Source organism: Rhinolophus ferrumequinum, chromosome X (genome assembly GCF_004115265.2).
Source record: "Rhinolophus ferrumequinum isolate MPI-CBG mRhiFer1 chromosome X, mRhiFer1_v1.p, whole genome shotgun sequence".
NCBI lineage: Eukaryota > Metazoa > Chordata > Mammalia > Chiroptera > Rhinolophidae > Rhinolophus > Rhinolophus ferrumequinum.
This window is the reverse complement of record NC_046284.1, coordinates 2,210,514-2,237,440: the sequence shown is the minus strand read 5'-3', so window position 1 is coordinate 2,237,440 and position 26,927 is coordinate 2,210,514. Positions and strand designations below refer to the sequence as shown.

At 47.6% G+C, this 26,927-nt stretch overlaps 1 protein-coding gene across 9 annotated transcripts in view; it reads left to right on the top strand.

The window, feature by feature from the left end:
- The window catches only part of DLG3 (discs large MAGUK scaffold protein 3), a 49,946-nt gene that overhangs the window by 4,277 nt on the left and 18,742 nt on the right, over window positions 1–26,927 (top strand). For 4 of the 9 annotated variants that reach the window (XM_033112499.1, XM_033112491.1, XM_033112486.1 and 1 more), the window contains exons 3-10: window positions 51–175; window positions 482–651; window positions 922–1,058; window positions 1,395–1,539; window positions 2,139–2,298; window positions 3,890–4,046; window positions 4,470–4,572; window positions 23,530–23,644. In XM_033112499.1, coding sequence (XP_032968390.1) covers window positions 51–175; window positions 482–651; window positions 922–1,058; window positions 1,395–1,539; window positions 2,139–2,298; window positions 3,890–4,046; window positions 4,470–4,572; window positions 23,530–23,644 — 1,112 coding nt within the window. Of the gene's footprint in view, window positions 1–50; window positions 176–481; window positions 652–921; window positions 1,059–1,394; window positions 1,540–2,138; window positions 2,299–2,826; window positions 2,990–3,889; window positions 4,047–4,469; window positions 4,573–5,352; window positions 5,513–6,219; window positions 6,326–21,926; window positions 22,040–23,529; window positions 23,645–26,927 lie in introns of those variants that run through there. The other 5 variants (XM_033112515.1, XM_033112536.1, XM_033112544.1 and 2 more) reach the window with 5 other exon arrangements.

Sequence of the window (26,927 nt, the reverse complement as noted above, 5' to 3'; positions counted from 1 at the left end):
CCCTGTGCCCTCTGGATGAGCAGACTGTGCCCCTCCACCCGTTTCTGCAGGGCAATTCCGGCCTGGGTTTCAGTATCGCAGGTGGCATCGACAACCCCCACGTCCCTGATGACCCTGGCATCTTCATTACCAAGATCATTCCTGGTGGGGCAGCTGCCATGGATGGGAGGCTGGGGTGAGGTGGCCTGGAAGCAGGGTGGCCATGAGGGAAGGGGGGTGACTGGCAGGACCACCCTTCCATTCAGTCATGGAAGGAGGGAGGGAGGGAGGAGGGAGGAGGGAGGAGGGGGGCAGGAGGAGGAAGAGGGATGAGGAGGGAGAGGGAGCAGAAGAGAGGGAAGGAGGAGGAGGGAGGGAGGGAGGAGGAGGGAAAGGGAGGAGGATGGAAGGAAGAGGTAGGGAGGGAGGGAGGGAGGGGGAGCATGGCAGAAGGGTGGAGGGGTGGCAGGGCAGCCGTCATGCCTCTGGGCTTCCCCCACAGGGTGAATGACTGCGTGCTTCGGGTGAATGAGGTGGACGTGTCAGAGGTGGTGCATAGCCGGGCTGTGGAGGCGCTGAAGGAGGCGGGCCCTGTGGTGCGGTTGGTGGTGCGGCGGCGACAGCCCCCACCTGAGACCATCATGGAAGTCAACCTGCTCAAAGGGCCCAAAGGTACGCTGTGTGGGTTCCTGTGCTCTGGCCGGAGGCCCCTGGTTGGCCTGTAGGTAATGGAAGGGAATGGCTGCAGTCCTTGCCTGACTGCCCAGTCCAGCTCACGGCCTTCATTCTTGACTTTGGGATGGCAGCCTGGTGTTTGGAATCCCTGGGGGGAACTCCCATGGGGCAGTGGGTTGGCTGCGGGCAGGGCGTTGGGTTTAAGATTGACCTAGCACTATCACTTCTCCTGTGGCCCTCTGCTGCTCTCCACTGGCCCCCACCCAGGCCTGGGTTTCAGCATTGCTGGGGGCATTGGCAACCAGCACATCCCAGGGGACAACAGCATCTACATCACCAAGATCATTGACGGGGGTGCTGCTCAGAAGGATGGCCGCCTACAGATCGGGGACCGGCTGCTGGCGGTGAGACAGTCTTCATGGGGATGCCCAAAGGGTCAGGCAGGGACGGGGAGCACCAGCGGCTTCTCATGCACCCGAACCTCACTCAGGGACTAGGCAGCATGGGGAATTTCCAGAGCATCATGGCGGTCGGGGTACCCAGATGCCAAGGCCCTGGTTCTTTGCATGGCTGCAAGTCCCTGACCCGCCCTACCCCCACCTCAGGCTTCCCGCTCCTCACATCAGCAGCATATTAGGCCTCTGTGAGAGGCTGCTGAATTTCACTGAAAGGGCACCTCCCAGGGGCCGAGACAGCCCTTCCTTCTGCCAGGCGCTAGCCCCAGGTTTCTCCTCTTCCAGGTCAACAACACCAATCTGCAGGACGTGAGGCATGAGGAAGCGGTGGCGTCGCTGAAGAACACCTCTGACATGGTCTATCTGAAGGTGGCCAAGCCAGGCAGCCTTCATCTCAACGACATGTACGCACCCCCTGACTACGCCAGCAGTACGTACCCGCCTACCCTTTCCCCTGCCTGACGGCCCTGCGCCCTACTTCCTGGGGGAAGATATGCATCCCCCTTGGTAAGGTAGAGAGACAGCACAGGACTGTGGCTCTGGAGGACTGAGGCCCCACCCAGCTCTGTCCCTTCTAGCTGGTGCCCTTGGACAAGTCCCTGTCCCCTGTCCTTAGTTTCCTCTTTGGCAAAAAGGAGATAATGGTGTATGTGCTGCCTTCCTCGTGGGCCTGCTGCAAGGATCAAATGATATCATGGACGGACGAGAAAGCCCTTGGAAAAATGTATTAGGCTACAGAGATGTGAGGGGTTATTATTAGTTACACCTCTAGTCATGCCTTTCTTTGTAGACTGCCTTGACTTCAGCTCTTTCTAAGACTCACAGGAGTGCGCCCGCCTGCCCGGAATTCAGAAAGGGACTGTGGAGGAGGAACCTTGGGGGGTGGGGTGGGGACAAGAGGCCTGAGGAATCAGCACCCCTTGGGCTCTTTTGCATCCGAGGTGGGATGTGAGGGATAGTCCTTAGGGAGGGGGGAGGGGACCTACGTGGACTGCTCTCTGAAATTTTCTCCTCCTATTTGCCTTGCAGCTTTTACTGCCTTGGCTGACAACCACATAAGCCATAATTCCAGCCTGGGTTATCTCGGGGCTGTGGAGAGCAAGGTCAGTTACCCAGCTCCTCCTCAGGTGCCCCCTGCCCGCTACTCTCCCATCCCCAGGCACATGCTGGCCGAGGAGGACTTCACCAGGTAAGACCCCTGCCCCTCCATCGTATCTAGGGGTGGGGAGGAGAGGAATTCATGGCTGGCTGGCCACAGGCTGAGTGCTCGCCATAGGGTAAAGAAGAGGATAGGGCCCTCATGCCCCTGACTTTGGGCTCTGAGGCCCTCAGCCCTTGGGGTCCTAGGGACTGACGGAGGTGAGTGCAGGGACAAGTTCCACCATCAGGGGGAGCGCCAAGTGTGTGGCCCTGATGGGAAAGTGCAGAGAAGGGGTGGGGTGGAGCATTGAGGGGCTGAGAGGTGGAGGCTGCCGGGAGCCACTTGCAGCCCCCTCCACGGCAATCATTCCAAATTAGAGAAGAAAGCCGTTCAGCCGGTGGGGTTGGCTGCACGGGGGAGGCTGGTGGGCCGGGTGCCCTAGTAGGGACCTGCTCCGCCCCACTCTGGTGCGGCTGCTGTGGAACTGGTCGGGCCGGCCGGGGTTCCGGGGGACAGGTTTGCTGTGGGGTGGGGCCTGGTAGGCTTCTGGGCTGGCTGCAGTGGGGCCGGAAGGGTAGGCAGACGGGGAAAGAGCCACTGGAGCCATGGAGAGGACACGCAAGTTCTCAGGCTCCAGCTTGACCCTGGGCCTGGGCTCGGCCTCAGCCTCGGCTTGGAGGAGGGCTTCGCAGAGGTGGGCCTGGCCGCTCCGTTCCCTGCGGCCTGGAGGGGATGCCAGGTAGGAGGAGAGGAGGGCTTTGAGCAAGAGCATTGAGACTCTGGGAGGGAGCCTCATGCCCCAGACACGGAGCCAGGAAGGAGGAGTCTTGGACTTGGGGCTCTTTTGATGAAAGATGCTTAAAGTGAAGGTGGAGGGCCCCGAAAGTGTGCTGGGATTCTGGGTGTTTGGATACACCGAGAGGCTGTTGCCCTCACCTGATGACACTGACCATTTATGGAGGGATTTCTTAGACGTGGTTATTTGTAGTCCAAGTTTTCATGTGTTTGTTCCCTTTCTTCAGATGGGCCCCTCAGCCCCTTTTGGGGACCCGGGAGTTCTTTATCTCTGTCCCTCACATCACCTAGCAAGGGTAGAGTGGTAGCAGGTGACTGCATCTGTTGTTGAGGGAGGTCGGAGGGGAGGTTGGGGGGTGGAATGTTGAGATGGCAGAGGAGCATGTGGAAGTGAGTGTGCACGTTTCGTGGCTGGCGAGTGCAAGCAAGACCAGCATGACTCTACCGCTCCTAACTGGTTCCCCTTCTGTGGCCCAGGGTCCATTCACACAGCTTGGTAGGAATAGGAGAATGTGGGGAGGAAGATCACCAGTGAGTGAGCTCTGAGATATGGTCTCCACAGCCCAGGGTAGGGGTTTGTTGACCTGAGAGAGTAGGGGACTGTCTCCTGGGGAGGTGACTGACTCCAAGCCCTCAGGAATAAGGGAGGGAAGAGGAACTGAAACTTGGCACCTGGCAGAAAACAGCAGCCAAGCAGGTTCCAGGAGAGAAAGGGAGGAACAGGGTATCATACGTAGGGACCCAAGTCCTTTTACAGTGATACAGGACTTGTTCCTGGCCGGCCGCCATAGGGACAACAGTTAATATCGACCTTGTCCTGACCCTTCCACTCCTTTCCCACCAGAGAGCCCCGCAAGATCATCCTGCACAAAGGCTCCACAGGCCTGGGCTTCAACATTGTGGGAGGAGAGGATGGAGAAGGCATTTTTGTCTCCTTCATCCTGGCAGGAGGCCCAGCTGACCTGAGTGGGGAGCTGCGCAGGGGAGACCGGATCTTATCGGTGAGGAGACAAAGACGAGGTGGGAGGATGGGAGCTGTGCCAGTCTAAAAGGGAGACGGGGAGACCTTGCTTTCTCCAAGAAATGCTTCTTGAGGTGGGGGAAGGGCTAAAAGCTGGAGAGAACTTCTACTTTCTTTATAGATGTCCTCAGTGAGGGCCAGGGACCAAAACGAGACTTTTCCTTGAGGAGGAAATGAATGTCTCTTGGATCTTAACTCTGCTTGGCATTTGACCTCATAAAGATAATTGTTACACTAGCGATGTCACATCCTTTAGGTCTCGTCTTAGGGGCAAGGATGGGACATGGAGAAAGGCATCCCCGTAGGCTTACGGATGGGCTACCCATGTCCATCTCCTAACTGCTACGACAGAGGACCCCATTTCTGGCTTTTGGGGTGGCTCATGGCTCCTGTTTTTAAACAGGTGAATGGCGTCAACCTGAGGAATGCAACTCATGAGCAGGCTGCAGCTGCTCTGAAACGGGCTGGCCAGTCCGTCACCATCGTGGCCCAGTACAGACCCGAAGGTAGGAGAAGGGGGTGGGACACGATGATTAGGGTAGTTTAGGCTTACACCAAGTGTTGGCGTTTTGCCATCACAGGTATCAAAGCCACTTGACCAGGTGCCTTCTACCCCAGTGCAGCAACCTCTTGCTTGCTCTGTTTCCTCCTGGGCAGGAGCTAAGCATCTCCGGCTGTGCTCAGAGCCGGCCGATCAGGCCTGCACTGCAGCAGAAGGCCAGTAGTGGGCAGCAGCCTGCGGGGGTTGGAGGGGGGAAGCACCGAGTCTGGAGCGGCTGGAAAAAGGGGAGGGGGAGGAAGCGGGCGGAGGGCTCAGAGGCGAAGACAAGGAACTGTGTGCCCTGGAACAGGAGGAGGGTACCTGGAGTAGAAGGACCTCAGGGAGAAGAGATCGGACCTCTTAAGAGATCTTGGGCCAAAGCTCTATGACCCCCCCTTTTTCTCCCCACATCTGGGTGACCATGAAAGACCCATAAACGCGCCGCAAAGGTGATGCCAAGCCCTCGGGGTAGGGAATCGGGAGTGGACCCCCTCCCCCTACGGGGGGCCTTCTTTGTGTTCTCTGAGAGCAGTCGCCGGGCTGGGCCGAGTGGGCGGGGCCGGTTATGCAAATGACGGCGTTTGATTGGCTGGGGCCAGCCGAGGCCCAGGTGCCGAGGTGAGCTGCGGGCCGGCGCGCCCCAGCCAGCCGGCCGGCGGGGTGGCCATTGGCTGGCCGAGCGCGGCCTCCAGCCGCACGCCCCGCCCCCTGACCCAGGCGGCGGGCGCCCCTCCTTCCCCCCCTCGCGCGCCTCGAGCGTCTCCTCCTCCTCCCTGCCTTCCCCATCCCCCTCCTCCCTCCTCCCGCGCGCCCCGCTTTGTGTCCGTGGTCTCCCGCGCGGGACGGAGGGGCGGCGGGATCGGGCGCTTTCTCATCACGAGACCTGGATTCGGAACCGGCGCCAGGTGAGGTGGGGCGGACTGGGGTCAGGCCCCCCCCAGTCCGCCTGAGCCTCTCTACGGTTCTGTTCTCAGACTCTCTCTTTCTCAACACTGCGCCCCCCACTCTGCGCTCTCCCTCGAGGCCCTTGGCCGCGGGTCCCCAGCCCCCGGGGACGCAGCTCGGGAGCCCTTCCTGGGGGTCCCTCCCGGACCTGGAGAGCGCCCCCTCAACCTCCAGTGGGCCCTTCTGCCTTCGGCACCTCTTTGCCATCACTTCTCCCTACCCACCAGCTCTGCCCTCTTCTCTCCCCAGGGCTCCGGCTCTCCCCAGCAGCTCCCTAATCCCTAACCTCTGAGGAATTTTCTACAGCGCCCCTCCCCCACACATGACTCCACCAAACCTGGCTGCCTCGGGGAACACCGGAGATGGGCTTGGCGTTCTCAGGCCCCCCACCCCCGCTTTTGTTTGCACCGACTCATGTCGCCTCCCCCTCCTCTTTGTTAGCCAGGCCTTTGTTCCTGTGGGCTGCAGCGCCGGGGGCTCCTTGGACACCTAGGTCCCATGGGCAGGTTACTAAGGGGGAGGAAGGGACCTCTCCCGGGCAGGTGCTCTGGTTCTGTGATGAGGAAGCGAGAGGCTGGGAGCCCTGTCGCAAGGCCGTAAGGGATCGAAAGCGCCTACCTTTGTCCTTTCCGCCCTCCCCCACTCTGGTTCAGTACCTCAAGCCGAGAGCCTGAAGGGAAAGAAGAGAGGGGCCTGCCACCTTCTGCACTGGGCTGTTTTGATCGGGACAGAACTGTAGGGAGGTAACTACCAGGAGAGCTTGCTGGTCTGAGGTAATGGGAAAGAGGGATGCAAATGGACACTTTGAGTCATTTCTCTCCATGTTTGGTGTTCAGCTTAAAGACGAGAAACACACCTTAGGGTTATTGTTTTTATGATTTCTGTGTGTGGTTTTCTTCTCAGTGTAGAGCTAACCATCTGATTTTTATTAGCAACCAGTGTTTATCCATTTCATGTCCATAACTTTGACAATGTAGGTTCTGCAGAGAAAATGGTTTCTCTTGCATATTTGTGTGTATGTGTGTAGGAGAAATTGATGTGTTTCTTTCGGTTTTGCTCTCTGATGTTGGGCACGTAGAAATAATACTGTGAATTTGGTGGTAGGATGTTGCAAACTGATGACTACATCTTTCTCTGGGTTTCGCTGGGGGCATGTAACTGGTAAAGGGATTCACTGCTGTCTGGGTGCCTTTCTGAGAGTTTCTAATGTATGTCTTATGCTAGGTCTCTCTACCACTTGATAAACAAAGCTTTGCTTCTTAGGATTTAGTTGAACCACTGCTGATAAGGCTCTGCCACCCCAGTCTTCTTTCTTTGGTTTGGTAAATGCAACAGGGCCCCAACATGCAAAAAGCTTTGTTTTTTTTTCCATTCGAAAATGGACCCTTGGAGACAGATCAAGAGGGACAATCAAGCATTCTGTGTTGGGCACTGAATTTTCTTTGATAAAGTGATAGTTTTTAAAAATAATGACTCCATGTCAATCATTTTATAAACAAATTAAATACTGTTCTTTGGGAGATTACATGACGTGGGCATTTACAAAGTGAATGATCCAAATATGTGTCTTTTGGCTGAAATGGCAGAGACCGCGTGTTGTTGGCCAAGTAAGTGTTCATCATTTGCATTTTTTCCACATAGAATATGGGAGCTGGGAAGGACCCTGTAGTCCAACCCCTCACTGCAAACTGGGACAGTGACCCGGAGGGAAAGGACATGACTGGCCTCCGCTCATGAAGGGAAAGTTGCTGAAGGTCAGCGGTCACTTTCATCCTGAGGTCCACCAGTCAGGACCAACTGTGCTTGGGAATACAGGAGCCACCTAAGACCGAGGTAGAGGAGGAGCAGCAGGAAAGGAACTGCGGAAATCACAGAAGACAGACTAGGGAAAGAAAGGGGTGTGTGCAGAGGAAGATTAGAGCCATCTCCATAGTGGCCACCAAGATGCCATTGCCAAAGCAGGCAGCCTTTAGCTAAGCACCCTTCAGCGGGAGGGCTTTAAAAGGTAGCTTTGACTGCTTAGAACAATCAGAGCAACAGCAGCTCCTCTCCCCTTTTTAACAGCTTAATTGACGTGTAATTCACGTAGCATACAATTCACCCATTTAGGTGTACAGCTCGCTGGCTTTTAGCGTGTTCAGAGTTGTGCATCCATCGTCACAGTCAATTTTAGAACATTTCCATTACCCCTGTCCTTTTACTACACAGACACGGTGCAGGCACTGGAGGGTGATAGGTGGAGGCCGCTTGCTTCCCAGTGTCTCTCCCTTGGGCACTGTGGGGCTGTGTGGCAGCTTGGTGGGAATGCGGTAGCCTTGAGTTTCTTCCATAGGTCTGGTTTGCTTACCGTGAGTTCAAGCCAATAATGAAGGTAGGAACTGTGTCTGTCTATTTGAACTCTGTAGTGTGCCTAGCGTGGGTGCTTTGCAAGTAGTTTTATGATGAAGCTTTGGAAAATGTTAAAATAGAAGTACTAAGTGATAAAGGTATCTTAGTGAGAGATGCTGTTTAATAGTTTCACTCCTGATTGCTCCAAACTGTTGTGGACACAGCAATCCTACCTATTAGCTAAAAATAGCATGGTGTTCTTGGGCATGTATAATCCTGCTTAACATTCAAATTGAAAATTTAAACAACTGGCTTTTGGCGAAGGCACTTTTCCAATTTATTCTAAAATGAAAAAGATTTTTCTGTGACTTGTGGAATTGCTCCCCCAAGGGAAGGATGGGCTTCAAGTTACAACATTTTGATTTAGCAGCTATCTCCTACGTTTCCCCCCTCCCACCTTGTGTCAGCCTCTGCTTCTAAACTAAGCTGTGAGCCAGTGTTTTTCTGGAAAGCCCTTGCGTCTATAGAGTAGAACTTGAACCCCAGATCAGGAAGTGAGCCAGAAATTGGTCACTAAGGGGAGCTAAGCTGGGAACTGATCCTCTGTGACCAGTCTTCTCAACCGGAATGTAAATCCAGGCAGACTGGGAGTATAGGGAATAAGAGAGTGAGCAGTTCACCATAGACACAGAGAGAGAGAGAGAGAACAGGTGGAAGTTTATCAAGGCCTGGAATCAAAGTCCTGAACTGCCTGTTGCCATCCTAAAAGAAGGCTAATGTAGAGAAGGAAGAAAACGGATTCCTGTTAACAGAGTTTCCATACTGAACAACTGGAAGGCAACTCGTGTTGTATTCATCCTTCTGTCCCCAGAATCCAGTCCAGGGCATGACACGGGCTTCGTTGAGTTGAATTATTGAGTAGGTCTGTGTTCCAGATGACTTTGTGAGCATTAATCTCCAGCATTAATATCCCTGTGGGAGAGGCAGTGTTATCCCCATTTTACAGGTGAGGAAAATGAAGGTCAGAAAGGTTGAGTGACTTGCTCAAGGTAACACAGTAAGGGGCAGAATCAAAATTTGTAGTCAGATTTCCTGAGAACTTCCACAGCAGAGAGGTTGTGAGCCCCCTCTCCCCACCCAGCTATGTGTGGGCACAGCAAAACCTACTGCTCTGACTGAGATTCTGCTGGTGCCAGAAGCTGTTAGTAAAGAGTAAAACCTACTCCCAAATGTCAGCTTTTTAGGCTTGCCGGCCACAAACTCCTGCACCAAAGGAGGAAGCAAGCTGGGGGTAGAGAGGCAGCTGGAGGGAGGGAGACCCCCCTCCTGCAAAAGGAGAGTGGACTTAGGAAGACTCCCACAGAGTAATACTGTGGGGGAACCCCAAGAGGAGCCCCAAACAATGGGAGTTGGTTTGCTAGTCTTAGGTAGTAGCAAAGGTGTGTGCAGGCTTAAGAATATTCATGCAGTAAGTAGGCGTTTCTCATTGCTTTAAGGGAAGTGCAGTTGTATTTGTCATTCATTTTTATGACCTTACAATTCGCTCATAAAGGGTGCGATTCAGGGCTGTTTAGAATATTCAGAGTTGTGCACCCATCACTGTCAGTCAATATTAGAACATTTTCACCATCCCAGAAAGAAACTGTGAAGCCTTTAGCTGCCACCCCCATCCCCTCAGCATCAGGTGACCACTAATCTACTTCCTGTCTCTGGATTTCCTTCTTCTGAACATCTTGTATAATATATGGTCTTTGTGACTGGCGACTTTCACTTAACATAGTGTCAGGTCCATCTGTGTGTAGCGTGTATCAGTACTTCATTCTTTGTATGGCTGAATCATACTCTGTTATATGCATACACCACATTTTGTCTATCCATCCGTTGATGGGTGTTTGGGTGGGTTCCACTTTGGGGCTATTCTGAATAGTGCTGCTTCGAACCTCTGTATGTAAGTGCCTGCGTGGACTTTGCTTTCGTTCTTCTTGGGTATATGTACCTACTGGGTCATGGCGACCCTGTATTGAACCTTTTGAGGACTGGCCAGGCTGTTCTCCACAGTGCCGCAAATTCCACATTCCCACCAGCAGTGTGAGGGTTCCGGTTTCTCCACATCCTCGCCAGCCCTGGTTAATACCAGTCTTTTTGAGTCTAGCCATCCTGGTGGGTGTGAGGTGATCTCTCCTTGTGTTTTCATCTGCAGTTCCCTGTTGATCAGTGATGCTGAACATCTTCTCACGTGCTTGTTTGTCATTCACTTTTGCTTTGTTAGGTCCCCTGATTCGATTCCCACGGTTTCCATTCTGACTTGAGAGCAGAGTAGGCCACTGTGTTATTACTCAGGTGATTAGAGGGGACCGAGAGGATAAGGGAATAAGTTTCACTCTTATCACCATGTGCTGGAGGGGTTTACGGATTGGGAGTAGATAACTTCAGCTAGGAATGCTGACCTGATAAAAACGGCAGGGCTCACCTTTTTTTTTCAACAGCTTATTCACATACCTTGTAATTCACTCATGTAAAGTGTACAATTCAGTGGTTTTTAGAATGTTCAGAGGGGAGTAGCTGTCCCCACCATGAATTATAGGACAGTTTTCTCACCCTAAAAAGAAGCCCTGTCCCATTGGTGGTCACTCACTGTTCCCCCCAACTCCTCCCCTCCCGTAGCACCAGGCAACCACTAATCTACTTTCTGTTTCTATAAAGTTACCTTTTCTGCCTGGTTCGTATAAATGGAATCATACGCTGTGTGGTCTTTCGTGTGTGGCCTCTTTCCTTTAGTGTGATGTTCTTAACGTCCATCCATGTGGTAGCGTGTGTCAGCACTTCATTCCTGTTTAAGGCTGAATCCTATTCCATCCTACGGGTAGAGCACATTTTGTGTATCCACTCTTCAGTCGGCAGGCTTTTGGGTTGTTTCCACCGTTTTTGACTATTGTGAGTACTGCTGCCGTGGACATTCACGGGCACGATTTGGTCTGCTCCTGTTTGCAGTTCTTTGGGGTATATATGTACCTAGTAGTGGAATTGCTGTAGTATCTTAATGTTAAGGTATCTTAACATTTGTTTTTTAGGAACTGCCAGACTTTTCCCCAAAGCGGCTATATACCCTTTTTAGGCCCACCCTGTTTTTCAAACTTAGAAGAGAAAAAAATGTTAGCCTTCTTTCCAGTTTCGCCTCCTGGGGCCGAACTTCACATACGTGCACGCCCCCGGCTTTTCAGTCTTCCATGTAGCCCAAGGACATGGTAGCTCCAGTTGGCAAAGCATTCTGAACCTACCTGGACAGGTGCTTTCTTGTTCTTGTTAGATGGTTCGAGGCAAAATCCTAGGAGCTCTGGTGTCTGTAAAACATTGGCTCTTCTGATGGGGTAGAGTGATTAGAATAACATATGGCAACGGGAAAGAATTCGTTCTTTTGTGGTTATAGCTTTTTAGGATTTCTTTTTAATTTAATGTGTTGCTTGTTGAAATCTTGACCCTGAGTTTACACTGTTGCTTTGTTTAAAGATTTAGACTTCTATTCCACAAGAGTGATGGTTTTATTGTTTTTAAGCAGAGAAATAAGAGAAGTAGAATAATTTGGGCTTATTGTCACAGAAATTTCAAAAATACTGTGTTTGCTCCCTTTCCTCTTAAGAAAAGTGTGTGTGTGTGTGTGTGTGTGTGTGTAAGTGTGTGTGTGTCCGTCCTTGTGTGTCCATCCACCTTATGGCAGTTGTCTTGTTCTGACTACCCTTAAGTGGGTGAGTGATCTTATATTAGTACCTCTTTGGGCCTTAATTTTCTGATCTATGAAATGAGGGGACTGTGCAAAATGATCTGTCCTCTAACTCAAATTCTGTGTTAGATAAGTGGAAGTGAGTTGTGAATTTAGTTTACAGGTTTCTATCTGTACCTAGACTGTTATTGAATCACACAGTCTTCAGCTAATAACAGTCTTCCTTTAATAAGCGTCTTGTCTTCCCGTCTTCTTTCCTGTGATAACGCTTTCATCCTCTTGAAGTGGACCTTTGTTTACTTTTCACTGAATTTAGATATCTTAAAAAAGCAAAGGCCCTAGAGATTTGGGGATTTTTCCACTTGATGAAATTGAGTGATAAAAAATTTGAATAGACCCATAGAAGAAGATTCACATATTTTGTATAAATATGTACATTATGGACCTGGATCCATGTCCTTAAATTTTTTTTTCTTTTTTTTTTTTCAAACTTCATTTCTTTCAGTTTTTATTGAGGCTTCAGTACACAGGCATGGTTGATTGAATAATTCAAAATTTTCAAAAAGAATAAAGAGATTTTGCAAATTGGGGGTTAAGTTCCAGACTAGATGATCAAGAGTTTTTTCTAAACGCTTGGAAAAAGAAGTGGTGAGCACAGGAAGAAGTATTGATTCACCAAGGTCGGATAAGTCATGTCAGACTGACCAGGTTGCCTTGATGGACAGACAGGGTTCCTGGACTGGTAGGTCAGGAAAATACGGCAGATGTGGTATATGCAGATTTCAGCTTCTTTGGACCAGTCTCGGAGAAGATGGCCAGGTGACAATAGTGATAATACGTTTAAGTGGATTTGTCTGTAACTGGTTGAATCCTCGATCCCAGGGGAACATGGTGAAGGAGCCAGGAGCAGTGTGGAGGGGAGCTTCTAGTACACGTGTGGCCTGGCTTTGTCCTTGGGCCTATCCTATTCATTTTCCTCCCCACCTCCCTCAAGTTATATTTATTTTTCCCTGGATATAAAAGTATTACATTGAGATTTGTAGAAAATTGGAAAATACAGAAAAAATACAAAGAAAAAGATTTCAATCACCTGTAATCACTTCCAGAAATAACCACTGTGTAAAAGTTTAGAGGGAAATACAATTCCATCACATGTGTGCCGTAACTCATGCAACTATCCCCTTATTGGTGGGCATTTAGGTATTTCCAGTTTTTTAATCTTATAAATAACACTTTGATGGCTATCCTTGTATGAGCCTTTTTTTTTCTTCTTTGTTGAATCAGTGATTGTTCCTCAGAATGAATTCTTTGGAATGGAATTATTGGGCCAAAGAGGATGAACCTGTTTTTAAGACTTTTGACATATTTTGCTAAATTGGTCTCCACCTCCACCAACAGTATAAGAGATCCTTGCTAACAATGGAGTATTATTTTTTTAAATCTCTGCAAATTCGATAGGTAAAAAATGGTATTATTTAATTGGTATTTCTTTGGTTAATAATCGAATTGAACGTTTGTGTGTGTGTGTGTTTCTCTCATTGGTCTTTTTTTTTGTGTGTGTGAATTGCCTGTTCATGCCTTTCCCTATGTCCCTTTTGAGATATGTTCATAAGTTCTTACTGATGGGTAAAAGCTTTAATGTAGTTAGAATATTAATTCTTTGTCATATACATTGTAAAGATTTTTCCCAGTTTGTACTTTGCTTTTTTGCTTCATTTTATTTTGACGTACAGATGTTGTATGTTTTTATGTAGTCAAATGTATCATTGTTTTCTTTTGCATATTTTGCCTCTGCCCTTAGGTTTGGAAGGGCCTTCCCTGCCCTGAGAGCAAATAAATACCCACCTTTGTTTTATTCTAGTTATTTAATGATTTTGTTTTTGCATTTAAAACCTTAACCTGCTTGAAGCTTATTTATGATACAACGTAGGATACTACCTTATTTTTGCTCCAAATGTTGAATGATTTGCCTCAGTACCACTTATTAAATAATCCTTTATTACACACACACACACACACACACACACACACACATCCGTGCGCACGCGCACACATGATTTGGATTTGGGGTTTCTTTTTCTGTTCTGTAATATTTTACTCTGGGATTATCAGTGACTGAAAAATGACCATAGATGTTTTGACAAATAATGAGTCTTTCTCTAGGTCCCATCTTCTAGGTTTTTTTCACAGCAACTACCCCAAAGAGATTCAGTTGATACCCCAATAAAGACTGTCAGAGAATTGGTGATCCTGTTGGAGTGATTGCTGTAAAGAACATTCGAATCGAGACTTTCAGTCAATGTGGTAGAACCTAGAAATTAGTTCCATTAACTCGAGTTCGCAAGCTTAGTCTTCAAGTGTTGTGTTTCATTCACTATATTGCAGCATCTCTGTTAAGTGGAACAGGTCTTTGTGAACAAGAGTACCCACTACTACCTTGAGAGCAGGGGCAAGTACAATTGTGACTTCATTCTCCTGTTTTCTGGGGGAGGTGTTTTGTCTTGGAGTGGTTCTTATATACTTTGGCTTATGGGTTACAGGAGCTAAACGCTTTGTGAAGCCTGCACGTGACTATGCTGTGTGAAGTTCCTTTGAAATAAAGAAAAGGCCCTATTTGAAGCTTTGATCGGTCTGTTAGCTGATCTGGAATGGGTGAGAAGGACCAATGGCAAGTCCTCTGGCTAACTTTTTCTTAGCTTGATGTGAGATCAAAGCATTTTTCATTCTACTCAGACCAGGTGGCTGAATGTTCTGAAGCCTTTCTACGCTCTAGTACTTTCCCCAGTAGTTCTTCGTGCATCCTCGCTAAGCTCTTGGGGGATAGAACATCCAGTCAGTTGGGGTAAACCGGACTCTTATGATGCGCAGATGTTGCATGTCGTGTTTTCTGTTTCATTCCCAGGATCACGGTGCTCTGTGTGTGTGTGTGTGTGTGTGTGTGTGTGTGGCTGAGAGAGCACCTTGTGACAGTGCAGGGACCAGAACAATGATACTGAGGTTGCTGTCCTGGGTTAGTCAGTTCCAAGGCCGTTGTTCTAAAAATTTGCCACTCTTCTGCCTTCTCACATGGACTTAAGAAAACATTTCTTTTTGCAATTTATGCCCATTGATTTGGTATTTTTTTCACCCCAAAACTTAGGATTATTTGCAGGTGTGAAGATTTCCCTCTTCTAGATCATATTAAACACTTAAATTAGACTAGTCCTAGGTTTCATTCCTTATGGCCCTCGTTGATTTGGCCATAAAATCATAATTATGTCAAAATTCGAAGGGACTTGAGGAATCGTCCAGTTTTAGAGGTGTCAGATTCTTTAAATAGTGGGCCCTGTAATTAGAAACTCACCCAAGTAATAGGCTTCAGATTCTTTTTATAGAGACAAGTTTGTGATTCCTAGAAATGTGCTGTTTGGTGGTTCATGTACATATGTCCACACTGGGGTGGCAGGGACCTTCTCTTCTCCGTGGATTTTGTGCTTTTAGCTCCGTCCATTACTTCTGAAAATGTGAGCTATACTGTTGGGACAGATGCTTGTAATTCAGACACATCCTGAGGGTTTGCACTGCAAAGGTTTTAAACACAATTCATACTCATCAAAATCCGTGGCTCTCTCATGAGGTTGTCACTTCATTTCCACCAGAGTCCCGTGCATTTTCACAATGGGTGATTACTCTGAGCTCAGGGCAGGTCAGCAATGGCAAATGAGGGCTGTATGACTTTGAGATTGGAACACCTGCACTTCCGGAAGAACAAATGAGCCTTTGGGCAGCTATTGACTTCTTTTGAGTTCATAGCCAAGCAAGACACGTGCTATTATTCAGGCCTGTCTGTCCTACTCAGTATTTGTGTGGGCACTCAAGGTCAGGAAATTACATTTCTCTTTTTTACTTTATTTTTATTTGAGTCTTCCCATTGTTCCTACCTGTCACAGTCTGCATCTGAAGTCTGTCATTCAGTTGTCTCCCCAGCTTCGTTGTCATTTCTGAATTTGATAGGCATGGCTTTTATTTTATTTTGTAGCGTTTCCCTTTTGTATCTTGATTCAAATCATTGGTAATCTACACTCCACACAGAATAAGTCCCCTTTGTTGCTGCCGTTTGTTTCCTGTCTCTACACCGTATTCCTACCCATAGTCAAATAGAACCAAAGAAAGTTTCTATCAGCTGGGAAACGGAGTCCCTTGTCAGCTTTTCCAAATTAATGACAAATGTCGCTTTTTATTCTGAGGAGACAATTTTTCTGTCATGAGGAAGGTAGATGGATTTGAGAGCCAAGTCTTAGAGGGAAGATGTCCATTTCTTAGTAGTGAACAGTGTCGTTTCAGGCCCTTTAGACGCTTTAGGAGGCTATTAACTAGATCCTGAAACCGGTGACATGGCAGTGTTTTGCAGAAGTGGTTTGTGGTTTTTTGTCGGTCAGTTTTTAGCATTTTTGGGGTAGGTAGAGGGAGAAAGTTTTGTGTTCTTTTTTCTTACGTTGTTTCCTGAGGAGCCAGAACTTGAGAATTACAGTGCCCAGGTTTGTCCTGCCGGATCTTTACAGCAAGATCCAGTTAACACACTCAATAAAAGTTTGTTGACTCAACAGGGGTGCAGATTGCCATGTTAAACTTTGAGAAGGAAACAAAAACCACATCAAGGAGCTTATACTTTTGTGAAGGAAGTGACATCACCACAAATGCCGGGTACTAGATTTTAAAAGGGAGCAGCAGTGGAGGGTCTGGAAGCCATGTTAGGTGAAGAATGATTAAGGAAGTTAGCAGTATTTAGTCTGCAGAAGAGGTAAGTTGTTTTGAGGACATGATGGCCATTCTCTATTATGGCAAATATTATCCTGCCTTTTCCTGGTCTTTCAGGAAAAAAACCCAGAAGTTGCCTTTGGTCCTTTCTCACTCTACATCCAAGCAGATGTAAAAGTATGTCTTTGTAGATCCAACATATTTAGGGATTCTTGTTTCTTCTTTCTATCCTCAGTTGCCCCCCATACTATGTCAGGCCTCTGAAGCCATTGTCTGTGGTAATAGTAGAATAGGTTCTGTTATATTCTCAGAATAATCTTCCCTCAAACCTAGTTCTAATCATATCCCTTTCCTATTTAAACATTTCAGTGGTTCCCACAGCCTAGTAAGAAAAGTTGTATCCCAAGCTCTTATAATCTGACCCCCAACCTTCCATCACCTCCCCTTCCCCTGTTTACACTTTACCTTCTATTCAGTCTTATTCTGTAGTCTTGAAACCTGTTCCAGGCTTTCCCAGCTCTTTGACCTTTAAACTGTTCCTTCATATTATTAGGAAGGAGAGAACTCATCATATTTTATGTTGTTTTACACACCCAAATTAGGTTCAGCTGGCAAAAGAGATGGCCTGCAACCCAAGAATTTTGTCTTGAATAGTGTTGTCTAATGATTAAGGAATAGAGAGCTTCCCAACCTTGGACAGACTGGAGCAGAGACTGGGGGGGGGGGCTACTTATACTAGGGGCTGGAGGGCCTAGACAAAAAGAGAAAGCGTAGTTCTCTGCTGTCGAGAAACTTAAATTTACATGGCACACTTACTCTCCCCATAACAGCCAAAGTCACACACACACACACCCAAACGTACCCACCCATTATGTCATTCCTTTACTTAAAATCTTTCAGTGACTTCTCTCCGTGACTCTCAGGATAAAAGCAGAAATCCTTACCCATAGTCCATTAGGCCTCCATGATCCGATGGCCGCCTACCTCCCTAGTCTGATCTGCCAGTGCCCCTTACTTCCCTGTGATCCAGACATTTTGTACTCTCACGTGTGCTGTTCCTTCTGTCTGGAATGCTTCATCCACCCCTCTTCCCCTGGCCAACTCTTCATCCTTAAAGGCTCAGCTTAAGTGTCACTTCCTCAGGGAAACCTTTGTTAACACCTCCCCTGTACCTCTCCCCGCAGTAGGTTAGGTCACCCTGTTAGTTTCTCTCTTGGCATCGTCTTCATAGCAATTGTCACAATTGTAATTAAAGAGTTTGTTTCATGATGGTAATTTCTAGAAACTTCATTACCATTATATACCTAGCAGCTCTCACAGTGCCTGGCACACAGTAGACATTCAATGAATGTTTGAACAAATAAATGAATGAATAAAACTTCTGGAATAATGAAAGCAAGGTGATGAAGGACATAAAGGATATTTGGTGTCAGGTCAGGGAGAAAAGTCCAGGAGAAGGGAATAACAGGTAGGAATGAACAAGTTACGTTCAAGAGTTTCAGGCAGACTAGCTCAAAAGAGGATCTGTGTCCTGAGACACGGGAGGGACAGGCTGGGAGGGCAGGGTGGTGGTTGTTGCAGTCTCTGAAAGTTTAGTGGAGACATTCAAATATAAAATACTCGAGTTGCTGTTGAGTTACTGTAGATACTGGGGGGCGGGGGCTGCAAGTTAAAGTTTTAGGAAGGCTTTTTTCAAATAAGAATGTAAGTTGTACTGGAGTTTGGAGAGCCTGGTGGCAGATGAGCAGTTAACAAATACAGCAGTGGTCCAGAGAAGAGATGAAACAATGTGACCTAAATCAAGGCAAGAGATAAAGTACTCAAGAGAAAATGAGACAAAACCAACAGTAAGACAATGAGATGAAAGTTGGAAAGAAATAGATGGATTGAGGAAGCAATTAGAAACAAATATCAGCAAAACTTGAAGAAACACTGCTTATGCCCCAGGGGAAAGGGAGTGTTATTTACAGTACCACGGAGATTTGGGGAGGCAGAGTGGTCAAGTCTAGAAGTAGATATTTCTACAGGTAGATCGAGTGTCACATAGCTTTTCTGTGATTATGCAGAGAGAACATTTGAGGCTCCTGTTTGTCTTTGTCTATTCCAGAAAACAGTCTTGGCTTTACTTGGGCATAACCAAAAGGCTCATTAAAGTGTTTTTCCCCAAACAAAAGATCAATCTGTCCTCAAAGGTAAATTCTGCCTCCACCTCTTCAGAAACAGAAAAGCCTCCGGAAGCTTTAGAACAGCAGTTCATTCTCACTTCCAGTCATAAAGGTTTTAGAATGTAGGAGTTCAGTTTGGTGGTGCCAATCAAATTTTTTCATGTGAATATAATTTGATCCTGTCGTTTCACTTCCAGGAATGTATGCTATGGTGATGCTTATTGAAATATACAGAGCAGCATTGATGGTAATATTAAAAATTGTAAGGGGGGTGGGGGGTGGGAGATGAGGGTAAGGGGGATCAAATATATGGTGATGGAAGGAGAACTGACTCTGGGTGGTGAACACAATGGGATTTATAGATGATGTAATACAGAATTGTACACCTGAAATCTATGTAATTTTACTAACAATTGTCACCCCAATAAATTTTAAAAAATTGTAAACAATTTAAGTGTACATCAGTTGGGAGATGACTGTGAATGTATGAGTTGTGTGTATGTATATAAACAGTATACACTTGACCCTTAAACAGTGCCCATGCAGTCAAAAATCTGTGCATAACTTTTGACTCCCCCAAAACTTAACTACTAGTAGCCTACCTTTGACTGGAAAACCTTACTGATAACACGAACAGTCCATTAACACCTATTTTATACGTTATTTGTATTACATACTGTATTCTTACAATAAAGTGAGCTAAAGAAAATCATAAGAAAGAGAAGTTACATTTACAGTATTCATTGAAAACAACCCACGTACAAGCGGACCTGTGCAGTTCAAACCCATGTTCAAGGTCAACTGTATATGGAATTACGAGGTCTGACAATTAAGTTCGTGAACTTGTTGCAACGGTGTTGCTAACCTTTTTTGATATCAGAGGGGTTATTCATTATGAATTTGTACCAACTGGACAAACAGTTCACCAAGTTTACTATTTGGAAGTTCTGAAAAGGCTGCGTGAAAAAGTTAGATGACCCGAACTTTTCGCCAACAAGTCAGGGCTCTTGCATCACGACAATGCACCAGCTCACACGGCACTGTCTGTGAGGGAGTTTTTAGCCAGTAAACAAATAACTGTATTGGAGCACCCTCCCTACTCACCGGGTCTGGCCCCCAATGACTTCTTTCTTTACCCAAAGATAAAGGAAATATTGAAAGGAAGACATTTTGATGACACTCAGGACATCCAGGGTAATACGACGACAGCTCTGATGGCCATTCCAGAAAAAGAGTTACAAAATTGCTTTGAAGGGTGGACTAGGCGCTGGCATCAGCGCATAGCTTATCAAGGGGAGTACTTCGAAGGTGACCGTAGTGCTATTCAACAATGAGGCATGTAGCACTTTTTCTAGGATAAGTTCGCAAACTTAATTGTCAATCCTGGTAAGTCTGCAAGGATACATACTGTGTTTCCCTGAAAATAAGACCTAGCCAGACAATCAGCTCTAATGCGTCTTTTGGAGCAAAAATTAATATAAGACCCGGTCTTATTTTACTATAAGACCGGGTCATATAATATAATGTACTGTAATGTAATATAATACCGGGTCTTATATTAATTTTTGCTCCAAAAGACGCATTAGCACTGATTGTCTGGCTAGGTCTTATTTTCAGAGAAACATGGTAGTAAAAATACTGACTGGTTCCTTCTGGATAGTGGGATGGGGAAATGATACAGGACTGTCTAAAGAAAAAAGTTAAAAGATTTTTAAAAATCACGAGCTACTTGTATAATTGAAAAAGTGTGAACTCATCAGTGGTCTTTGCAGGTACATTGGACAGAGGCCTCTTAATGCTTTCCTGTGGGGTTTGCAATCGTATTGCCAGTTGTTGTTGAGAGCCTTCCAATCTCTTGCCGTACCTTCCTTTTGAGACACGATGCAGGACACTCACCTTATCTTTTCCCTGAACTAACAAAACAAAACCCAATTTTGGAAGGCAGGACCAGCAGTGTCAAACTTTACTGGGCATCAGAATCACCTTGATGCTTGTTAAAAATTCTGATTCCCCGGGCCAGCTCCGTAGGTTGTGAGTCAGTGTGTCTGGGGTGGAGTACAAAATCCTGATGTTTCAGAGGCACCCGAGGTGGTCAGTGAGAAACCCTGTGTTTGAGGGAATGACGGCTGATTGTGCCCCTCCCCCTGGTTTCCCTCTGATTAGCAAAGGGAATGGGGGATGCGATGACTCACTGAGGAGGATATCTTTGTGGGTCACAAATGGTTGGGTTCATCTGAATGGGAAAAAATGAATAAAACACAGTTTAGCAGACTTCAGATTTTAGTACTTGTTGTTTCTTTAAAGTAGCCGATGTGAAATGGGCCCTTTGGGTTAGAGGCTGGCCTAGCCGAGACGCCTTCCAGCGATGGTTTGGTTTCGTTAGTTATGAGTGGAAGGGGAGGAGGGACCTTGGCCAACTGTGAGGTCTTAGAACTCAGATGCTTTGTAAGTGGAGCTTCTGTCTTTGGAAAAGAATGCCTCTAATATTAGGATGAGGTACTATCTATGTTAAGACTATTGTAAACAGTTTTTGTTACAATTATTTTTTCTTTGTTATAAACAAAGTCTGCTAATCAGATGCCCGCTGTGGGTTATTAACATCTCAAAAGGGTGTTTAAAATGCATATATCCCAGTTGCTCCCAACAATTAACCTTGCTAAGGAAGTAAATGGGAATACTTAACTACCTTCCCAAGCCCTCGGTGAAGCCAGTAGCCATCAGTTAAATAAACCATTAGGTTTATTAGTTTTGAGAACAGAAGCGTCGACTTGGGCGCAGTTTTCTAATTTGCCCAACAATCATTTATTCAGAGGCCACTCTGTGCCTAGTGGACATTAGATAACTCTACAAATAAAAGCCAGAGACCGATGAGCAGCTAGAAGTGTAAGGGAAAAAATGAATACAGCGCAATTTAATAGAGTTGAAAGCTTAGTAGCTTGTAGAAAACAGAAAGTGCATTCCTTAAAGCAATAGCCTTGTTCTCTTTCTGTAGTCTATTTTAAGTGGGCCCTCTGGCCCAGCATTATCAACCTTGGATTAGGAGCTTCGAGGAAATGGTGGTTTGGTGGTTGTTTTTTAAAGGATTTTTTAAGAAACATAGTTACTAAGCAACTGCCATGACCTGGTGCTAAGTTGGAGTTCAGCAGGCAAGCCAATCCCAAAGAAGGGAATATATAAACAAATTGCGAAAGGGGAAAAACGGCTTAAGGATAGGTTGGGTGCATTTTTTTTTCTGGGTTCAATGCATATTTCTGCCTTTTACGTGTCTTCCCCAAGAAGGCTGCCTGGTCGGAAATCGCTTTGTCTCACCAGGTTCTCCTCCTAGCCACAAAGGAGCCAACTAGAGAGGGCCAGGGGGGAGGCCAAGCCCTGGGGTGGGGCCAGTGCCCAGGCCTGCTGCTGCACTTCCGTGACAGATCAGTCACCACCCTCTACCTTTAGGTTGGGCCGCCTCTCTGATACTGAGGTGTTGCCTTGTGATTCTCTGAACAGGACCTTGTCCAGCTGCTGTCTCTACTTTCCCCCCAACATTGAAATGGGTGAGTCAGTGACTTAACTGCTTCTTGTAGGATTCAGGGATGGGAGCAGGTAATGAGGACAAATCCTCATAACGCCAGTGCGTGATCAGTGAGAGAACACGTGGGTTTAACCGGGTGGCTACATTGGTGCCAGAGTGAACAAAGAGAAACTTTGTTGAGAAGAGGATATTTCCGTGAGTTAGAGCTCCATTCCCTCCTCTGTAGGTTCTTCAGCCTTGCCCTCTATACCCAGATGAAGGTCAGGTTGCTTTGCTGAGGGAAGGGGAGTGTCAGGTGTTGGAACAGGTGTTTTGTTTTCTGCTGCTAGAGTCATACAGCCTACGTGGGGATGCTTCTTGCCAGCCCTCTATGGTGTGTGAAGATGCTTTTGTGGAATTCTTTTTCCCTGGAAATGTGTTCGTTTTTTTAAAGCTGTTCCCCAATCTTCAATCCCCGCTATACATTTTGAGTTCCTTTAAATTCAGCTTGTCATAACGAAGTATGCCTATTTTCCACCATTTCTAAAGTCTATGCCTTAGATATATCCCATTTTATTTGGCAATTGTAAACCTGAAAAGTGTTGTATAATTCTCTGTCTGTCTCTCTCTGTCTCTCTCTGTCTCTCTCTGTCTCTCTCTCTCTCGTAAATGTGAACATCGTATTTAAAATGTACTAGGAGAATGTCACGGCAAAGCAGCCCTATAAAAAGGCCTTTTCTAATAAAGTTGTAATGGCTAGAGTTAATGTTCCTGTCCAGGTTTTGTTAAATTGGGCGTAAATGTGTAGTCACCTTTGCAGAGTGATAAGCTTGTGGCGATGCTGTCAGAGGGTCTTAAAGCCGGGCGTGGATGATGTAGGAGGACAGAGGTTTTAGCCACCTTCTAGGTTTGGGAGATTTTCTCTTTTAATGTTTCATTGTTACAGAAGCCAAAGACCCGGTTTGTTAAAAGGGAAATGACTCAGTGGTCTCCTCATCTGATTGTGAGGTGTGTCTCTTTTTGCCTTGGTACAGGGTTCCAGTAGCCCCCTCAAGAAAACGTCATGGAGAAACAAATCGTCTGTCTTCCTTGCCTACCAATGATATAATGGCCTCGGGTCCTTTCCAGCCCCTCCACCCTGCAGCTCAGGGCCATCTGTTCTGTACGATCCACTTTTGGGGAAATTCTCCTTCTCCATCTGCTCTCCTTGGGCCTCAGTGCCTGCTCTAAAGATCTATAACGGCTGCACTGGAACCTCTTTCCAGTTGTTATTTTTAAAGGATCAGTGAGATTTCAAGGCAGATAAAAGCCTTTTCCATTTGATCTGTCCACATGGCCCTCCTCTTTCAGGTGTGTTCTTCCCTTCTGTTAGTATAGGGGGAGAAAGAAGTGTCTGTATGCTTGGAGGACGGCCTCTGCCTATCAGAGCCAAGATGGGCTGGGCTGGCTCTGGCTGCTTTGAAGCCCAGTGTCCTGGGCTCTGGGGCCACTGGCTTCATTCTTTCCCTGTCCTTTTCCTTGTCTTCCTGACAGAGTACAGTCGCTTTGAGTCGAAGATACATGACTTACGAGAACAAATGATGAACAGCAGCATGAGCTCTGGATCTGGGTCCCTCCGGACAAGCGAGAAGAGGTCATTGTACGTCAGGTAAGTTGACTTCTGAGCAGCAGGCCTGTGCTGCCCCGGGAGGAGGCACCCCAGTGGGGGCGCACCCCAGGCCTTCTTGTTTAGCTAGTGGGGTAGGGAGTGTGCACTCCCAGCGCTAACAGCAGTTTGCACGGACGCTCAGGTTGCATACTTCATGGTCAGTATCTCCTCCCTGTGGGGAGCTGCCTTCTTCCTTTCTGCTCACGGATGACTCAGTGCGGGAACATTTCAGCTTGCTCTAATTGTAAAAGACTGTTGGGTGATGTTGCCAGTCAGCATTCGAATAGCACTTGAATGTTCAAAGTACTTGCTTGCAATCTGTGATTTGAGGGGAAAACTTGGCATGGCCCCCTCCACATATGCATAATAGACCTCAGGATTTGTATGTGAGCATGCCAGCTACCACTGTGTTCTGGTACAGGGTCTCTCTTAAGACACCAAAGAACTGACAGGTCGTTGCGTTCTTTTTTTGTAAAATTGTGTTTGCTCGCTCCCTGCTGCACTGAATCATGGGACATGGGGCCTGGGGTGGGATGGTGTACGTTCCTCAGGAAGGGCGGGTGGAGGGAATGGATGAATACCTTCGAGTACTGTCCTCGTCAGGTTAAAGTACAAAGCTCCTGGGGAGTTGGACTGCTAAACGAACACTATGGACTCCTGGGAGAGTTAGCGATAGGACCCTTCTTCCGGTTTGGACTTTGGCAAAACTCCAACAGTGGGTGCAACCAAGAACATTGTGTCTCTGCAAATTCAAATCCTTAGAGAGGTGGTGCGGTTACTCCCCTGAACCAGCCACCCCCCTGCGTGTGTGCTTAATCCTTACATGTGGGGTTGTAGCAAACTCTTGGGTTGAACTTTTTCTAGTGGTCTCTGCTACTGGCTGGGGGGATCGGGAGGGGAGGCTACTTACGCTAGTTGCCCGGCAATGTGACAACTGCTGTGTCCTTGGAGTGAGAAATGATGATAGCCAACCGACATAAGGGCTAGTTACAGCTCTTGTCAGGGTGCTTGATTTTCTTTTTCTTCAGTTTGCAGTCCCTGACCCTAGTTACTGCAGGAGTGGAGCCCAGCTTTGCGCCTGAAGCCCACGAGTAGACCCCTTCCTGGTTCTTTTCTAAAATGAGCCTTCGACTGGACTCCTTGTGTGTTGAGAGCAGCTTTCTTCACATTTGCTGTGAAGGAAGGCGAGCGGGAGGGAGGCTGCATTGGCGATCTCGTCAGCTTCTTGTTTTCGGTCCCTGAGTCCTGGCTTCCCGTCTGCCGCCCAGACACTGGGCGCTGATGGGGGCAGTGAGCACTGTGCTGTGGCCCCCTGCTGAAGGGTACTGGTGATTGGATTTGGTCAGGATTGTTCCGTTCTGTGCTGCCAACCCCCGCAGATGTGGCACTCCGGTGTGCGTGGGAAGCCGCTCTTCAGGCACTTTCTTCGGAGAGCTTTATTTTTAGATTTCCCCTCTCCGCCTATCCTGTGCTGGAACTCTCCCCACCGGGGCAGGGGGTTGGGGCCTGAGCGCCTGACCTGGAAGACCTGGAACCCCACTCTGGCCCCGGCGATGTCTGGGGGTAGGCTGGAGACTGCACTCTGTTTGCAGCAGATCACTTTCTCCAGCTGTGTAATGTGCCCGTACCCTTATCTTGGTAACGTGTGTGTCCTCTGAGGAAAGTGCATATGCTTGAGAATAGTGAACATTTGTGATCACTACACTTAAAAATGATGTTTTCTGGTTGAAGCAGCCAGCTGAAGTGCTCTGCTAACCCCTCCACAGGAGCCTGGCTTGCTCGATCCTTGGTTCCTTTTCTTCCACATGTAAACATATTCAAGTTTCTCCCATTCTTACAAAGACAGGAGAAAATGCCCTCAATACCAGTAGTCCCTTAAACTATCCTCTTGTCTCTCTTCTCACCACATTTGCCTGAGTATGTGCCAGGAAACACTAGTTTGTTGAGATGTGAATAGTGCTGTGTGAACAATCAGTGCTTCCGGAAGTTGGGCAAGTGCAGGAAAATAGGTTTGTACTGGACCAGGCTCCAGAAGGGACCGGACTAGGTGGTGTTTCCCAGAAGACCGGAGCGTGGAAGCCGTCTTTGGAGAAACCCGTCTTAACATGCGGCTTGGGAAGTGCTGCAGTCGTGTCCTCACTGCTGCTCTTTCTTCACACCATCTCTCATTCAGGAGGGAGGGATGGACGGCTGCACCTGCTTCTCAGCTCGGTGCTGTAGTTACAAGCAGCTCCAGAAAGTTCCGGAGGAGCAGAAGCCCAGCTCTCAGTCACATTCCTTCACTGGCTCACTGGTTCTGTCCTGGGTGTGACCTCTTCACCACATTTGTTTCCACCAATCACCTGCCTCCTTTACAGGCTCTCTTCCCACCTCGCTGACCATTCCTCAATACCTTTCATTAGCCCTGCCCCCTAAATGGCTTCGGATCTTGTCATGCACATGAAGTCCCTGATCTCTTTACTGGACAAGGGGTGAACCTGCCCCCCTGGAGTCTCAAACAAGCGGATCCCACACACCTACCCCTCACTTCCCGTACCTAAGTGAAATACATCACCCTGTCATGTGGAAAAGGGATGAGATTTGTTCTGTCACTCAAGGGATATCTTAGCTCAATATGAGGAAGAAACCGCTAATGATTAAAGCTGTCTGAAAATACATGGCCTGCTTCCGGAGCGAGTAAATGTCATCTTTTGTCACTGGAGGTGTTACTGAGAGGCGGGGCGACCATTTGCCCGGGTGTCACGGGTGGGGGTTGAAGCTAAAGGACGTGATCTACTCAGAAGCCTTCAGCAGTTCCGCAGTGTCTTCCGGGTAAAGGGGAACGCGCATTTAGGGGAGACCTACTCCACATTAGGGCCTCTGTTATTCTCTTTAAATTGCTTTGAAAGTCCTTTTAATAATGTTACAAAGCGGAATCATTTTGAGATTCCAGTTAGACAGGTCAGAAGTTCCAAAACCAGAATTGACCCTGGTCGCCCTGACCACAGAGCGTGCCTCTTGCGGCATTTCCCAGGATTCCGATAGGAATCAGCTGGCATGCCAGTGAAAGTACCGACTCACAGGCCCCTCTCCTGTCGCTTTGGATTCACCAGGTTTGGGAAAATGTGCGTTTTTAACAAGCAATCAGAACAGTCGGGAATGACGAGTTGTGCGTTACAGTAGACATTTGTGTGTGTTTCACTCGAACGCTGAGTATCACACTTTCCTGTAGCTCCTACGATGGGGTAAGAACGTGGGCCAAGCTGTGCAGGTAGATTCTAGGAAACAGCAGGCGTGCTTAATG